The sequence below is a fragment of the Lampetra planeri genome, chromosome 28, assembly GCF_965212315.1.
Source record: "Lampetra planeri chromosome 28, kcLamPlan1.2.h2, whole genome shotgun sequence".
In the NCBI taxonomy this organism is placed as follows: domain Eukaryota; kingdom Metazoa; phylum Chordata; class Hyperoartia; order Petromyzontiformes; family Petromyzontidae; genus Lampetra; species Lampetra planeri.
This window is the reverse complement of record NC_136134.1, coordinates 6873056-6891180: the sequence shown is the minus strand read 5'-3', so window position 1 is coordinate 6891180 and position 18125 is coordinate 6873056. Positions and strand designations below refer to the sequence as shown.

Here is an 18125-nt window from a genome sequence, read left to right as displayed (position 1 = left end):
GCATATTTATGGGAAATGCAGATATGGGATTAGTCACTACTTGTGGAATGCGTAGGAGATGGGGGGAGGGTTTCAAAGTCATATTATGCCCGTGCATTATGCAGTATGCAGGATTAGCAGCATCAAAGGGAGGGAGTAGGGTTAGCAGTAATAGAGGGAAGGAATTTTAATAGTAAGGAGCTGCAGCAGCTAAACCACCAATGTTCTTTGGGTCTTTCGGTAAAGTCACGTAGATGGGTTCAAAGAAAAAAGAAAACTACGACGTTTCGACCGCTACACAAGCGGTCGTCATCGGCATGTTAATGTAAGATCGGTGAGTGGCCTCCACGGCGAGTGTGCTGAGGTGGCTATGTTAATGTTCATAGACACCTGAGCGCGCTCGCCATAGCCACCTCGGTGTGCTCGCAGTGGAGGCCGCTCACCGATCTTACATTAACACTGATTTTTACCGAGCAGCCCTGTGATTGGTGAAAACCCACCACCGTTACAGTCACTGCCCACCACTCCCATGAACATTAGCTGCGCCGCCCATGCTGCTGACATTTGGGCTACGCCACATTTAAAACCTTTATCAACAGTTTGCCTTTAGAAGCAAACCCCCTTTTCCTGACGACGACCGCTTATGCTGCGATCGAAATGTCGCAGTTTTTGGTTATTTTCTTTGAACCTATCTACGTGACTTTACCGAAAGATCAAAATAATATGAATTCCTGCAGTCACGAAAGCTTTAAGTCAAGAGCCGACCACTGATTAATGTGACAAAGTATTTATTACATACCTGCCTCTCAACAAACTCTGGACCGGTTTGTTTCAAAATGCGGCATCTCATCAGCAGTCAGGTTTGCTTGAAGCATTTATGCCGGTGAACTGGAGGTTGTTTGGAGGCAAGGACATCGTCTTATTATCAGTCCGGTTTTTCTTGAATCATTGCTGGTGAACCGCCAACCTTTACCAGGCAAGGACCTCTCCCCCCTGAATGTGGATCAACATCGGCCAAAAACGAGCAACTTCTGTGGACTCAAAATCAGATTCGAATTTTTTTTTCTTTTGCCATGTAGAGACAGGATGAGCAAATTAAAATTCCCATGTTGTTGTGCCTCCCCCTGTTCTTCTCCACCATGCCTCACTTGCAATGCATTGCAACGTCTAAGCGCACACACACACACTATCCCCCACCATGGACACAGCACTTATAAAAGTAATTTTCGATTCCGATTTCACAACTTTGAACAGCTGCTATTACATTTGCATTCATCTTGTAATTGTCTTTGACCAACACTTGCATCTCAAGCTGCGAACGTGTTGATGATCTCTGCACTGTGCAATGGACTGCCCCCCCCCTCTGAAATTTGCACACCTTATACATTAGTCATGGACTAAATTGCCAACGCGTGACGTACAAAATTGCTCATGCTGCTGCGCGGGCCACACAAATCTAATTTGAAGGATGTGTTTACAATCCCCAACAGGAGTGTGAATGCAAGAATAGCAACCGCATTACAATTAACATGCAAGCCTCTTGCCCAGTAGAATTCGGATTTTTTAAATTCAAGTATTTATGGATTTTTATCAATTCTATCTAAACTACATTTTTGGAGTCTCGTCATGAGGTGTAGATATGTCCTTGTGAAACTCTCTCAAGCAGCACAGCATTGCATTATATTTACAGAACTGCCCAGATATGGTGACATCACACCGCTGCTTTCGATGTCACTTCATTTCACCTCTATTAAATGTTTTCAAAAGTATTTTTTTTGTTTAAGTAGTTGACAAATAAGAGAAGCCAGAATAAGTCGTATTTGCAAGTGACACAAGGTATTCGTCTGCCAGTTGGGGGCAATGAATGCTGCTGTGTGTATAACCCTATTTGAGTAATGCGTAGGTTGTTATATAATTTGGACCCTGATGCCAGCACATAATTGCCTCCTGTTGCGTACGACGCAAGGGGATCTTTAACGTCCACTGTGAAGCAGATGGTGCGATGGCGATTACACCCGCAGTATTGACCAGGGCTGCCGCTTGGATACGAACCGCGAGACTCTGCAACAACAGGCGGCGACTGCTAGGGCATGGGACCGCATTGTGTAGGTAAGTGGTTGCACAACGGTCAGCGCACTGCACTATGAACCCAGCTGACCCGAGCTTGATTCCTAGCCACTGCTGACATCAGTGGCGAGTGATATTTGAACAAATCCTGGCCTCTTCTCTTTCCTTCACCAACCCACATCACACCCCAAATTGCTAGGGTGGTATGGGGTGGCCTTCACCCAGCAACTGATTGACAAGACTGCCATATCATGAGCATTATTCAAATGACCACTGCATGACACTCTTTCACACTTTGAAAATAATGGTTCTCTGTACATCAATTCATTATTGTTTGACAATGCACGATTGAAATTATAAAAACTATTATATTCTGCATGATGTTTTCATGCATCGTATAACAACTGAGGTTAAGGCAACACACAAACAATCCTTGCACCAATAGAGTTTACATGATCATTGTCGTTTTAATAAAGGTATTATATACAAATGCAGACTTGTATACTGGGTGTGCAATTATAGGTTATTATATGGTGGGTTTTTTCAGACGTCAAATGGAAAGCTGGAATTTTAAAAGGTACAATTTTCTGACCGCGTTGATCCTCGAACTGCATTGAGTAACGGTAGTTTGTGCTTTCTTTGCCCTGCAACGCACTGATGAAGGCGATGAAAATAAAACTATTCTGCAAGCAAAACAAACAAACCGGGCAAGAGTACAGGGTGCATGTATGCGTGAACGCAGTCTGCAAAACCAACAAAAACAAAGACTGCAATTAATACCGGTGAATGGAGGCACCGTGCAGAGTAAACGCGAGCCATTTATAATTAGTTCTAAAAACCATCATTGTGCTCCAACTACATGAAAAAAATACACCATTAAAATTACACAGCAATTATGGCGGTTATAATTAACGTATTCCACAAAGTCACATCTACGCTTCACAGCATTTCTCACGTAACGGCCAAATCTGAACATAAATCAGGCAAAGAAAGATTGCCCCGTCTAGCCTACACAGGCTGTTGGGGCGAGCACTGTTTGCGAGCGCCTATGAAGGCAGGCACGGTACACACGTCCGACTTTGTCATTGACGCTTCCAATCTGCACCAGGTATTCATTCGAGGCCGAGTCGACCTAGGGGAGGCCCAGGACCGGTTGCGATAATCAAATCACCGGTGTCGGCAATGAGCGGGAATGGAATCAAGGGCTCGCTGGGTTCGTAGCGCAGCCGCTACACTGCCGCTCGCCACACACAGACGCACAACGCCGGTCCAACTCGCAGGAGCTCACTGCACACAGCAGATTAACGTGAATATAGCCACGGAAGGCTTGCGAGGGGCAGCACTGCCATGGCCGAAATAGGAACGTTGCCATGGCACCACTTTAACAGCCTCATCCTTTGCTTTATAATTCCAAAATGCTGGTGGGGGGGAAGGGGGGCCCGCCCGTAGCGGTATTTGTCCGTGGCTCAGAAGCTGCAAGCGGATTTTTTTTTTCTGACGGCGTCCTTCGCCTTTGCAGAGCGTCCACTTTTATTGAATAATAAGCGTGATGTGGAGCCAGGAGCCCACGGTATGCAGCACAATGCAGGATCGATGAATGAAAAAATGTGGCTTTCAAGCCAAAACAACCGGGCCAAACGCTGGCACAAGCACGATGTTTGTTGTAGTGCTTCTTCAGTGCTTGAGCCAAGGGTTCTTGAGGATAGCCGTTGTGACTGAACTGCATACACTGTAAAAAAAATGTGTGTTTTGGAAATATGCAGCTGCCTATTTTAAAGAAAAGAGACAAATCAAAAAAATATTGCTCACGAATCTGAACCGATTATCGAATCCACGCAACTGTATAATCTTAGATAGTGTTTTACATACTACTTTAATTATATGAAAACTAAAATGCTTCACATTGGTAAGAACCATTTTTCCTCAACACACGCACACACCACGCAGCTGTTAAGATTGTACCTCCAGCTTGATGCATTACAGGCACCCAAGTCGAGCGTAACGGAGCTGCGGTGAAAACGCCACTCTTTGCTCGATACATTATTTTTTTCTGTTGCCAACCGCTGGGCTAAATCCATCAATTTTATGCACCCAGGACCCTTTCCAGCTTGGCGAGGAAAAAAAAAGGTTTCACCTGTCCAGCTCAAGTAGCTCTAAGCCAGGACCCCCTCAGAGGGTTGACTCGCATTTCATGATTTTTGGGGAATTAAGCCTCCGGGGGCTACCCGCGTTATGCAACTCCTTCATCAAAAAATCCCTACTCATTGCTGGAGCTTGCGACCCGTGCAAGTGTTTTTTTGGAGCGAGTGGGCTGGGGAAAAAGCTGTGAACGGCGATGGCGCAGCACTCTTGGAGGTGACGGGTGAAGCTTCCAAATTGCGTGGAAGAACGAGTTAATGGATCCACGGGAGCACGCGTATTATATTCAGCAACGTTCGTGCAGTTTCAACATTTTTTTTGTCCCCCCCGCCCGCCCGCCTTTGCTTCTAATTTACGTATATATATTTAACGGCACCACGAGAATGTTGATGGATCGCAGGTTTGTCATTGGTGTTGTGCGCGACGTGTCCTTGTTGGGCACGTTTAGTGACGGGGCCTGTTGAGCGATTGAGAACGGCGTGATTAATGGTTGCGGTCAATCAAACGGAATAAAAATAATTAATCAGCGACAAATACAAAATTAGAATTTTCGAATAACGCAACACAGATGTGTGCCGGTGTGTGTCTTTGTTTGCGTGCGAGTGAGTGAGCAAGCGTCAAGTTTTTTTTCCCCTTTATTTAACATCAAAACACACACTGAGGCTGTGGATATAACCAAAAATATCCCACCACAAGCCGGTAAAATAATCATAATAATACCATCGAATTCAGTAGAACCATGTCATTACGGAATGACAAAATATGTAAATTCCATCCGGGTTGTGCCCGCACTACCTGGCCGTAGACAACACCACGCAGAGCCAACGGAGATTGTGCAAGATGGAAGGGTAAATTGAACAATTGAAAAGCAAAGGACAACAACGGGGGGACGGGATTTCTCTCTCTCTCGCTCTCCTTCTAAAGCCGCTCATCTCGAAATGCGGATTTAGCACTCCGAACTAACCTCTATCTCCCAGCAGCATTTCCATTTATCCCTTTTTAATCTGCCCTGCTGAAACCAGCTGTCCCGTACGGGTGGGTACATTTGGTTTCCGTCCCCTGCGACAGATTCATTCGTCTATTGGAGGACAAAAAATACAAAAAAAATGTGCCATGACATTTAAAAAGCACTGCCCACGTTGTTGTACACGAACACGTGAAAAGGACCGCGCGGGTACTGCGTGCTCGGGGCGTAATGATGCATCGATTGGTGGAATTTAAAATGAAATATAAAAGCCCGCGACTGGCATTGCGTGCGTACCGAGGCCTTCGTCCATTGGCGCACAAAGAGAGAATGCGTGACATTTATTTCATTTTATTTTTACCGCACGTAATGGGTTCACGTGACCCCCCCCCCCTCCGAGAGGCAACCATATTAGTTGCGGATACATATACCTCGCTGTAAAAAAAAGAATTTAATCAATTTGCGACCTTCATCGTGATAATTCACCAAATGTCGAATTGTTACACTCCTACTAACTAGACTCACGTCGTCTTCGTTATGGCATTCGACCACATCAGGTGGTGGCGTCACCTCCATGACATCCCCTCGTTATGCTAATTACGTTTTCATTGACCTCACTGCAACAGTGTTACCCATAGTGCAATGTGCCAGAAACATTTAACAAAATGTCGCTTTACGTACAAATGGGTTTAGTGCGCAATAGATGTTTGATTAAAGAAGAGTTATTATTGGACAGCGACTGCATTATTATGCTAAACAATAGTTAAAAAAAAAAACATTCATCACGAAACATTTTTAAAATGTCATTTTCATCAAAACCCATGGTGTGCATTCTCTATCTCTCTGGCCTCTCTGAAAGGGGGTAATTGCCCAAAACGTCGCCTATTATATACTTTTCCTTCCAAGGCAGCAGTGTCATTGACGACTATGTCGAGTTGTTTATTATCCGTGCTCGTCGCCAAATCATTTCCCTGGTTATGACTTTTGGAAGCTACTGCGGCAGTGCGGCATGTCCATGTGAAGAGAGAGAGAGAAGTCGGATCAGATGAGATGAAGGGACCCCGAGTCCTGGACCTGCCCTTGGGCAGAACATACGACATGAAGTGGCTACATGAATGCAGATACGAATATCTGCACAAGCGTTTGAAGCCACGAATGCTATTTTGGCACGACAATAATGAATACCAGATCCAGTGGCGCATGCCCATTTCTTTCCACAGGAGGGCAATTCATCATTATCATTATTCTGTACGTATTATTCTGTGTGTATATTTTGTGTGTATATTTTGTGTGGCGTATTAACGTCAGCGCTGCGGGAGACAAATGCGGGCGGGCGTGATGCTTGACACTCACCCTCCCCCCCCCGTGTGCTGAATCGGCCTTCATTACGCACTCACTAACAGCACTTGCCTCCCCAGTCTGTTTAGGCTATAGAAGGGGGACTACAGTGTGTGTGTGTATATACGTCGCATATTTAACCAAGATAAACCCATCATATTGACATCGCATTTACACAGGCAGCCTGGTAAGAAGGCCGCGATGCATTAGCTCCACATAATACTGACAAAACCCGCAGACCCCAAAACAGAAATATTTCTCTCCACAGTAATATATTGTATTAGACATGGCGAATGCAAGACTGCACATTGAAATTAAATATTAACGAACGGTACAAGGTGCTCGAAAAAGAGCCGCCAAATGATTTGAAAATAAACATTTAACATCCTGCGAAAACACATTGTCACACTTCTACTAACCCAAGAGCCTTCACTGGAGGTAGTTCTCTAGAGAGCCCCTTCAGAGGGTCTTTGGCCTACTCTTCCACGCTGACCATACACTTCACCCTACCGCACATGACCTGCTGTTCGACGAGCTGCAGAACACCCAAGCTTACCGCTGTGTGGACGTAGGTTCGAGGGCTTTAAGAAACTCGTCTCGTTGTTCCAACTGCCGTGTCAGAACAACGTACCAGCTCCTGCCTCTGTTGACTACAAGTCCAGTGCACTGGCCATTCCACCACGGCATCGCCATATTAATGCTGTCCCGTAATACCACTAACGCACGGTGGGAAAACCCAAAAAGGGCATTGCTGTGACCTCGAGCACGTGAGCACGTGGGCAAAGCGGTAAGGGTCATTGTGTCGCATGGGGCCGGCAAATCGCATGCAGTGCAATCCATCAGCACACCACCGCTGCCGCCGCCGCCGCCGCCGCCGCCACGATCGCCCGGCACTTTTTCTCTCTTGCGTCACAGTGTTCACACGAATGCACAGAGGAGTTAACGCGTCGGGGTCGCCAGCTTCCCGTGGCTCTCGGGGGCGATTAATCACACCTGCCATCGGAACGGCACTCCGCGAGCCCCCGCCGACTCGCGGGACAGAATGGGCAAGCCCTCCTCAACAACAGCAGCCTTCAGATAAACCAATAAACACCATGCACGGCCACATTCCAAATGCTCCACTGTTTTTGTTTTTCCGCAAGGCCTAACAAGTCGAGGGTATAACATCGCCTGCAATGAATAATACATTTTCGGTCGTGCGTTTAAATCTTTGTTTGAGATGGTCTCAGTTCATCATCATCATCATTCCTGTATAGTTGATGCAAAGCAGTGGCACCTTTGCAGGAATTTAACAGTTGTCCAATTTATTCTTGAAAAAAAATAGACTCTGCCATAGCAATGTGGAATGTCCACCACTGGCTCAGCACTGCCATTGGAGCCGAGCTTGCTCGAGTCTGGTGACACGCCACAAATGCGCGTACTCCTTCGAATCCACATCGATTACGGTTGATTTACCCCTTGATGTATTACGCCACTATATGACTTGAGGTAGACTTCAAGTTATTAAAGCTTGAGAAGTCATGACTTGGTACGATAAAACACTCACTTTGTCACGATTATGATTTAGGAAGTAAACAGATTGTCGCACCGAGTGAATGTGGCAGCAATTACTTCTCATGAATAGCCCTGCTTCATTATTCCCGATTCCTTCCATTTGCAGCAGGCTCGTGGCTTGTACACTCTCACCTATAAGCATGCTAAGCATGCGACACGTTGAAAAGGCACGATAATGCCGTGAATGCAGAGCACCAAATTAATAAATGCCACCCATCTTTCATCTGCAGGAAAGTATGAGATCATAGACTTCAGACCGATGGGTGACATTTTTACCCCCCCCCCCCTTATTTAAGATGACAGCTCCAAGGTACAAAAATAATCACTAAATCATCTTCTACCGAGCCAACAACTCTGAGAACAAATAATAATTGCCGTGCCACTGCATCCCATTAATTATGTTCGGCTATGTGCATCCATCTGAATGCACATTCATTTGATGTCCGAATGGTATTCACGCTGCAAATGGACGGGCTGAAATTCTTATTCTGCGTTGATTTGCTAACCTTGCGCCCCTGCCCCAAAAGACACGGCCATGCTCAGCATTGTGTCAGCCGCATCATTATCATCTTTGCTCCAACGGTATGTTTAATTTCTATGCACTTGCCAATGCAAACAAAGAGTCGATGGTGTATCCATAGAATATTCACCCAAGGAAGACCTTATATTAGCGAGCAATTTTTAGCCAATCATTTGATAATACTTTCCCCTTGGCAGTGATGTGCAGCCAAAAGCAACAGAACAACTTCATTCACGTATTAGGCCGGAACGACACACGTACAGGTCACATGGCCAGCACCATGTCCGGCAACATTTATCTTTCCAATACAGAAGTTAAATCACTTCCACCAGACACTCATTCAGGCCAAGTCGACCTAGGGGAGGCTCAGGCCAAGTTTAGATACCAACTGCCACCAACATTTGACACTGTGGCCAAGAACTGAACCCAGGTCACTGGGATTGCTCTGCGGTACCAAAATAACTTACAACATTGCTCCCCGCTATATATATATTTAAACACACAGTTTACATCATTCACAAGCAATGCTTATGCTCATCATAATGATGATTTATCACGCCGATATCCTAGCAGATGGGAGAGCCAACACCGGGCGAGCAGTGTAATGTTCTGGGCCCAGTGCATGTTATATGTACATGTGCTCTCTTTGCTTACGATGCATTTATTGCCGGTCACCTGTGACGAATTAGCAGCAGCGCTGAGCGGTGCACAATGCGCGTGTTTGCATTGTAATAACTCAAGCAGAGCAACTCCCAGCATCCCACACCCCACAAAAGAAGGAAATTAAATTGCTGTGCAATTTCTCCTTTGACTCATGACGCACATGGCATTTCACACAAACCAATTTCACCGGATAAATATTGAGTTTTTTTTTTATCTCAACGCGTAGGTTTGTATCGAATTGACAACTTTCGTTGGGAGACTTTGTTCCTCGCGTTACCGGCGAGCTGGGACAATAGCAGGACGACCGTTTAACAAAGCTCGTTCACGCGACAATTAAATTTGTTTGCGTTCGTCGGGCGGCGGGCAAAGCTGCCCAACGCGCGTGGTGCGAAACGACGGACGTTACGCCATACAACACGCTTTACAACTCGAGCTGATCATAATAATAACAACAATAATAATTATACGCGTGGAAGGTGCATTTCACGCGTAGATCCCAATGCGCCACATATGGAAAGCAGTAAATAAAGAGCATCATGGTGAACGGTCACAACTAGGGAGCAAAGGCCTGTTTAAAAGCGTCCATACGGAGAAGATAAGTAGTTAAATAAATAAGCTGACAATACACTTCCTCGTTCCCTCACTTATCCTTCACAAATCTGTCCCTCCACGTCGAAAATATGAAAATCATAGCACATTCCTGCATTGTTTTCAGTGCTCAACAGTGCTGTGTGCGCATTCGGTGCACTGCAAACGCCTATGTGCAAGCCACTCACAGGTAGGTGATTGCAGATAGGGAACACCGGGTAGACGTGTCTCCCTTGATGATGATGATGATGATGCTGTTTGTGTATTTGCTCCACTGGTCAGGGCAAACAGGAGTGACAGCTGCCCTTTGTTTACTTGTAAAGGTCGTGCCAACATGGGCCGATTTGCCCAATGGCTTTCCAATGAGCTCTCCCCATTGACCAGGCCCAAGTGAATGACAGCTGCTGGAATAAGAGACGTTTAAAGGAGGGGGTTATTGTGATAGTGGAGTTTGCTTGCTATTGTTTTCAGCTGCGAACTTAACGATTGGGATTTGCCAACTTCAGAGAAGAAATGAAGGGGGGAAAACACAATTCGTTTTCTTTAATAACTTCCACAATAATATCTTACGTAATAGTAATTACTTTTTACAAAATTGCACTTGTTTGAAAAAATCATTATTTGATGGATGCAAACTTATTTGTTATGCATAGACAATTGAGCAGTGCATGTTTTCCCAACCCAAGTCCACCGGCCTTTCATAACTTCACAAAATACGAAAGAGTCGTCTCGATCATGAATGTATTGAAAAGTGTTCATTTTCAAGACACTTTTAGTTTCTTTGTTTTCCCGTCGAACAAACGCGCGAAAAATGACCTTTCTTCCGTAGAAGCCGAATTATACGCAACCTGCACTTTCTGTTGCATAAGATGTTTTACATTTGATCTTTTTTTTTTAGACAGGCCCTTCTTTCTTATACATGAATCCAGACAGGCAAATATGGAAATCCTGTGCAAAACCATTACTTTACCAAGCAGGCTAGATGCCCTGAGTGAGATGTGATCTCGTGGTATAATATACAATATATCTGCAATGACATGAACATTTCTTAAACTTCAGTTAGCAACTGTCCAGTGATCGCCAGTGGTTTTTTCGTAACTTTTACAATTTTTTACTTATCTTTCACAGCTTGTTGAATATTTCTAACGCACACGGTTTTAAAATTCTATCCCAAGTGTGCCATTGGTGTCACGTTACGAGACGAAACGATCCATTCAGAACTCTCACATCCAGAAGTGCACCAACTCTGCCAGCCAACAGCTCCGTCGATGATGGTATAGAATTACGTCTGAAGTCACTTCAATCGACCTCCTTGTCTACACTAGAAGGCACACCACCTATTGTTACGTCCTGCAAAGAGCTTTGGTCAAATATCACTCGAACTGAAATAACTATCTATATATTATTATGAAGTCAACGCTCAAATGAGCATTGGGGGGCGGTGCTCAACTCCTGTTTATGTTGATGAGCCAGTGGTGGAAATTCGACAGTCCTATGGTGGGGGTAGGTCTATTTATAGGTCGAATTCCTCACCAAGTGGTACTCGTTTTAAATGACCCATCGACCAGGATTTGAACTTGCAAACCTTGCGATTGCGAGCCACATGCTCCGTCGCTGAGCCACCTGGACGGATACCCACACAGTAGAGGGGCACACCTTTTAAAATCCTTTATATTAAGTTCACTTGCTTGCGCGCTTACGACCGTGCAAATCTTTCGGTCGTTTTTTAACCCACTTCCCGTGATCCAATGGAGCTGACATTTTGCACACAGACTCGTTGTGCGTGACAATTTATTTTCGTGAAAACAAATTTCCAACATTTTCCACTTCTTAGGAAGAAAAAAAAATTCATATTTAATTTAAAATACCAATGTGATAAAAATGAAACTCTTACTCAAGAAAAACAGAAATGAATAATAAAATAAAACCGATGCCACGCATATAGAGGATTTATAGTGAAAAACTTTGTTTTTACGGGTTAATTTTTACATGCCCTGCAAGGATTATTCATCATATGTTTACGAAAATGAACTGTATACCTATTGCACGTGTGCTGTATAATGTTTACTTAAAAGCAATCAGTATGAAGCAACACTGGTTTGCAATAGTTGTCTTAAGCCCCGTTGGAAAAACTTTTTTTTAAATCGGCAGTTCTGGAGGTGGCTGGGGGGGGGTCCGAGACAAAGCCAGCGCCGTTGAGATCCTCTGGAGTTCTCATCCAGATTTCAGACACCTGTGATTCAACCAGTCTGTTGTGTGTAAGACACTGAGAGAGTCTCAGCCCCGTGGGCAATGGACTGCGCACACACAAAATCCATAATTATGAATTCGATTTTTTTTTGCTTAATTTATTCGCAAATCCACTTACGATAATTAAAATTTAAATACGGCATTTCATCATCATCACCACCACCAATGCCCACGTCGTTGATAATGATCAATCCTCATGTTGACACCCGCGCTTTGTGTTGTTCCAGTACTTAATTAAAAATTATAACCTAACATTTAACAACTGTGATGGGGCTGTAAGGAACGTCATTGCGCGTGTGCAGGTGGACATCAACATCCTTTCAGTATGTTCCATTCCTCCCCGACCTCCCAAAGGTGTGCTAAATATATATATTTTTAACATAGCCAATGTTGTTTTCCACAAGGGCCGTCTTACTCGCGCCTGGCAAGTAATACGAGCTGAATAAATACGTGGCACAGGTAGCACGGCCTCCACAATCTTGGATGTTTGTTGAACTTCTTTCACACCATACGTAGCCAACCGTGCTAAATCGGAGGTGTGGGGGAAGGACAACAAACTAAACACACAAAGGCATCCCGTGGCACAGATCATGAGCATGTGGATTTTGTCGCTTCCAAAACGTATGGCCCATGAGGAGCGTAACAACAATTCAGTAATCAGTTGAGTAATATACAAGGCTCACGATACATGCATTCAATCGCATGTGTAAGAATCTACGTGTGTTTTTAAGGTATGCAAAGTATATGGAAATTATGTGGCGAGGCGTGGTGGTGCAGTGGTTAGCGAAACGCGCTACAAAGCTCGGCGATCCAAGTTCGATTCCTGGCCATGGTTAACATCAATGGGAAATTATGTTAGCCAAGACCACGATCCCACACTGACCAGCATGGGGAAGTATGGCCTAAAAAACACTCATGATGGGCAGGGCATGGGCCTCCGTCATTTAGCTTCTGGGGATGACCAAGGCTTCAAATGTTACGCTTAAGCTTATGGAATAAAACAACTATACAAGTCAGAATACAAATCCAGGGAAATATACAAATGAGACCACAATATTATTATGAGACCACAATAATAAAATCATTCGAATCGTGACAGTTGATCTAATCGCCAAGGGAGTGAATCATCAGACCCCTCATGACTGGCTTAAGCTTTATACAACCTCATTCCAAGTTCTAGATTTGAAGCTTTCGTGACTGCAAGGATTCATATTCTTAGGTTTTTTCGGTAAAGTCACGTAGGTAAAACATTTAAATTAATAAAAGTAAAATAAAATAAAAATCACGACGTTTCGGAGGCAACACAAGCTTCCGTCTTCAGGTGGAACCGTCACAGCCACGACAGCTGTATCAAGTAAATGAGAGATTGCAGGAGCTACCACTCCGTTTATATAATGGTTGGAGAGGGCGGAAGGGCCAAGTACAGCACACTTTTTATTCATTTATTTTATTTTACTTTTATTAATTTTAATGTTTTTACCTACGTGACTTTACCGAAAAAACCTAAGAATAATACTCATTCCAAGTGCCTGCCTGCTTGGCTGTTCTGTTAGCCATGTCTCAACATGAATGCCACTCAACCAGCAATGCAAATGTATCTCTTTTTTTTTACAAACGCACACCATTGCCTGGACTTGCGGATCGCTAAAGGCTAAGGCGCGTACGTTATAATCCTCGTCACTTGTTCTGTAGGGGCGTACACACACGCACGCGCGACGCACGCTACGAAAATTCCCGTGTCGGTAACACCGGAGACATTACAAGGTAGAGGGCACTTAACAAAAAAAAGAAGCGTTTAACAGTTACTCATGTCTCAAGTCTACGGGATTTCCTGTTCAAATGAGAATCGAGGCGGTTCTCATCTCCGGTTCACAGTCCTGAAACGGCGGTGGAAATTCCACATTCCAATGGCGGGGGCGAGTCTCTCAACAGGACAAAGGTGGCGAGGTGTTAACTACCTCGCCTGGTATGCAGCAGGAGGAGGCAGTGGGTTCGATTCCGACCCCGACGTCTGTTGTATATTTGGAGTTTGCGTGTCTATCTCGCCGTAGTGTGGACTTTCTCAGGGTCCTCCGGTTTTCCCTCGCCACATTTAGAAACGTGCATTTAGAGTATTTGGCTGCTATACATTTCCACGCGATGATGAGCCACTCTTAGTGGAGCTATCATTCGTGGCCAGGTCGCTTCTGCAAAAAAGAGCTGTTTAGCTCAGTGGGTCTCGCCTGGTAAAAAATGTTTTTTTTACTTAACTTTCGTGATTTCAGGAATTCATATTCTTTGGTTCGTTCGGTAAAGTCACGTAGATAGAAAAATAATAATAAATAAAGTGAATAAAAAATATAAAATATATACTGTTGCCTGGTTCTTAATCGGAGTGAATGTACTGTCAGTCTATAATGTAGACTGTAGCCTGGTTATTAATAATATCATTTTTATTTTCATTCACTTGATTTATAATGTTTCTGTCTACGTGACTTCACCGAAAGAACCAAAGAATATAAAAATTGTTGTAGTTTAATTTTCTGTTGACCCCCCCCCTCCCCCAAGTGACATTAATTGTGTTGGCACCAGGAGGGATGATGGTTCGAGTGAACTCCCCCGACGGGCATTTGAACTCGCAAACCTTCCGAATGTGCTACTCGCTCTACCGCTGAGCCTCCAGGCACATGTATACTGGCCATCAGAGTGCGGAGTGTTATTACTCGTATGCAATGACACGGCCTCCCATGGATCACGTAACACGTGGAAGGATTACCAAACACACCCTTGCAACTGGGCCGTGTCGCAGAGGCTACAATGGACGCGCGTAGCAGAAAATATCAACAAAATATCAACACCACCATTTCCACCTGCAGTGAAAAGAGAAAACCCCGAGCATTGGGTGTTTTAACTGGGGCCAAAGAAAGCTACGGCACTAACAACAGGGGGCGGTGGGGGGGCATTGTCAGTGAATGAATGGCACAACATCGTGGAGCATGACACGAACCACAGGGCGTACACAAGAGAGGCACATGCATGGAAAATAAATACAGTACCGCATGAGCATATGGACCACGCGAGCACACGACGGCAGGGTGACAAAGATAGACAAACCTCTCTGGAGGATATGCGGAACATCGCAAATGGTTTATCCCTACACGCTCGCGATGACATCGCGATGCAGAAAAGACGAACAACATGGATGAGACGCGGCAATATGCAGATTAATGGCATCATTCAAACGGCTAAGAAACGACATCGCTGGAAGAAGGGATGATGGTCAAAGATTCATGACGGAGTCACAGCGAAGGAACGGAACGCGCAGTTGTGGTGCCTGGGTTCGATGCGTCGCAGGTTCGTGCGAGATGACGACGGCTTAGGGTGGCGTTCATCCAGCAGTGGTTTATACCACAGCTGATGATGATACAGCATTAATTGGGATAGTGATGGCGCAGTGGGTAGCACACTGCGGTATAAAGCCAGCCAGCTACCTGAACTTGATTCCAAGCCACGGCCAACATCAGTGGTGAGTCATATCCTAACTGGTGCTGGTCGCTTCCCCCCGCAATTACTAACCCATACCGACCTGCGTGCCTAATGAAGCAAGGTCATACAACCCACATGGCCAACAAGGTGTGTGGCAGGCCTTCATCCAGCAGTGGATTGATCGTGGCCATTGATGACGACGATGGTGACGATGACACGCATCCTGTGAAAGATGCTTTCTGGCACGAGATAATAATACCATACACGTGCTGTAGTAATAACGACAATCGCGCAAAGGTGATCGCAGCGAGAGAGTGTGCGTGTGTGTGAAGCGAGCCAGGCACACACAGTTTGGTACAGCAGAGGCATGCACGGAGCAAGGACGATCAAGGGACGCAATGAGTCGAGGTTGGCCAGGCAACTCGGGGGGGTGGGTGGGATGGAGAGAGACGGATCGAGAGTGGTGGGCGGGCTGAATTGGTCCAACCCGCACTGGCACAAAGCAAAGCCATTGAGCTATTGTGTCTCGAGGACATCCTAATCCGTGAACAAAGGATTCCAGCACATCTCTTTCTCTCTCTTTTTTGTCCAACGTCACCATCTGCACATTGGGTTCGTTGCTATACCGTTTAAAAAAAAGCGGAGCTCGTTGGTTGCACACAGCGAACATTTTTTTATGTTTTGGAAACGTGGGGAAATATAGGAATGCATTACAGCATTCCCAGCAAGTATGTACACTTCTTACGCATATACATTCGTCGTCTGGTTGAGGTTGGATTAAATTGATTATTAATGCGGCTCAATGTCCTTGAAAAGGATGGGGAAACCAGAAATCAATTTTCCGTATTTTTTTTACAGTGGCTTATAATAAAATAAAATCACGATTTATTCTGTAATATTGCAGAATCGGCAATCAGTTACGTTACCACGAACGCTATACACAAAATGTAGTGCGTGTGTCTCGTTATGCGCACTCATGTACTTGGGGGTTTTGAAGGCGAAATGCAACGCGAAAGGAATCGACAATAAACATTCGCTGCAATTTAAATTCTAAACGACCGTTTTACACGCGTCACTAAATCAACGCCGCGTAGTGCCAACCAGGCACTCAGATTCACATCTCGCGAGCGCAAGCATCGCACATTTGCACGCAGCGATGTTGATAATTATGAAACAGTGAATTGTTTGTTATTGGGGGTCGGGGTGAATTTCCACGTTAGTGGTTTGTACGCGAACGCAATCGGCATTGTCGCGATGCTGGAAAGGATATACAAAAAAACATCAACACGCACAATGTTTAGCCCAGTTGTACCCCCATCACGTTTGAATGGGGCTAGGAGGAGGGAGATGGGGGTCACATTGTGCTCGCCTCAATTCCACAGGGACTTTAATTGTCCAGCGCATTCAAGCACATCAAGGGCAGATATGAATTACAGCGGGTTCCCCACCTCTCAGTTCGGACAGCGAAAGATTTCGTAGCATCAATCAAACATTTACTACCAATGCTCCTTCCCATTGCTGATAAAACGACCATCGCTTTGATTATATTTTTCTCATACTACGGTAATTATTAGTCGTAGTAGTCTAGCAAGATCACCAAAGAGATGAAGCGATGAAATCAGTCGATGCGCAAGTGCTTTGATGGATTTACTGTACACTGTCAATAAGCTCGCAGCGTCGTGCGAGGCTGCAACGGCTTGGAGAGGCCTTCATCCAGCAGTGGAACGACCATGGCAGCCGATGGTCATGACGATGACCAGCACTCTAGTGCCCGTTTGATCAGTTGCGACCGGAACGCGGCTATGAATCGTCTGCCAATGAATTAAACAGGGCTGTGGTTAAATCCCCTCTCGCTGGGATGACGCACGGACCGCACATCACACCCGCGTACAGCAATCAACAAGCCGAACGAGAAAGCGCCTTCATCATCATCATCCTCATCATCATCATCCTCCCGCAAGGCACCAACACACGATCTCTCTCTCTCGCTCTCATCCCTACTGCAGATAAGCTCCCCTTACCCTTTCTGGCGCTGGTTACGCAGAAGAGGCAAGCCAGCACGATGCCCAGCGCAGCTCGCCGGCACGGACTCATGCTGGAGCAAGAAGGGTCTTGTCACGAATCACCTTCTTTTAAAAATGTAAACGATTGGAGGAGGGGGAGATAGAGGGGGGGGGGTGCAAGCACCGTTCTCCCGGAGAAATCACTGGACGATATAATAATACAAAAAATAAGAACGCGCTCCAGTCGCAAGCAACGCCAGCCGCGGAGAATGTCGAGATGCGTCGCGGTGGCGTGAGAGAAGAGCTGTGGGCTGGCGTCTTAACGCCGTGGGATTCAGGCGTAAGAGAGGAGTCGTGGGGGTGGGGAGGTAGAAGAGCGCGGTCGTGTTGCCTGCCAACCAATAGCAGTGGCTGGGGGGTGGGTGGTTTTATTCACGGAGCTCTCAACACGCGAGCCGACGTCACACAGCGGGCTCCTGTGTGTGCGCGCGTGGGCTGTGCGGTGGCGTCAGGAGGCAAATGCGAGCGGCCGTTCTCACAACCCCCCCACCCCAACTATAACTCCCCCATGCATTTCGAGAAAGTGATGCAATGC

General features: G+C 45.5%; 1 protein-coding gene across 1 annotated transcript in view; it reads right to left on the bottom strand.

The window, feature by feature from the left end:
* Positions 1–17924, bottom strand: part of CLSTN1 (calsyntenin 1) — a 141029-nt gene extending 123105 nt beyond the window's left edge. The window contains exon 1 of the mRNA XM_078607761.1: positions 17549–17924. Coding sequence (XP_078463887.1) covers positions 17549–17621 — 73 coding nt within the window. The 5' untranslated portion in view covers positions 17622–17924. The remainder of the gene's footprint in view (positions 1–17548) is intronic.
* Between the last annotated feature and the right edge of the window lie 201 nt (positions 17925–18125).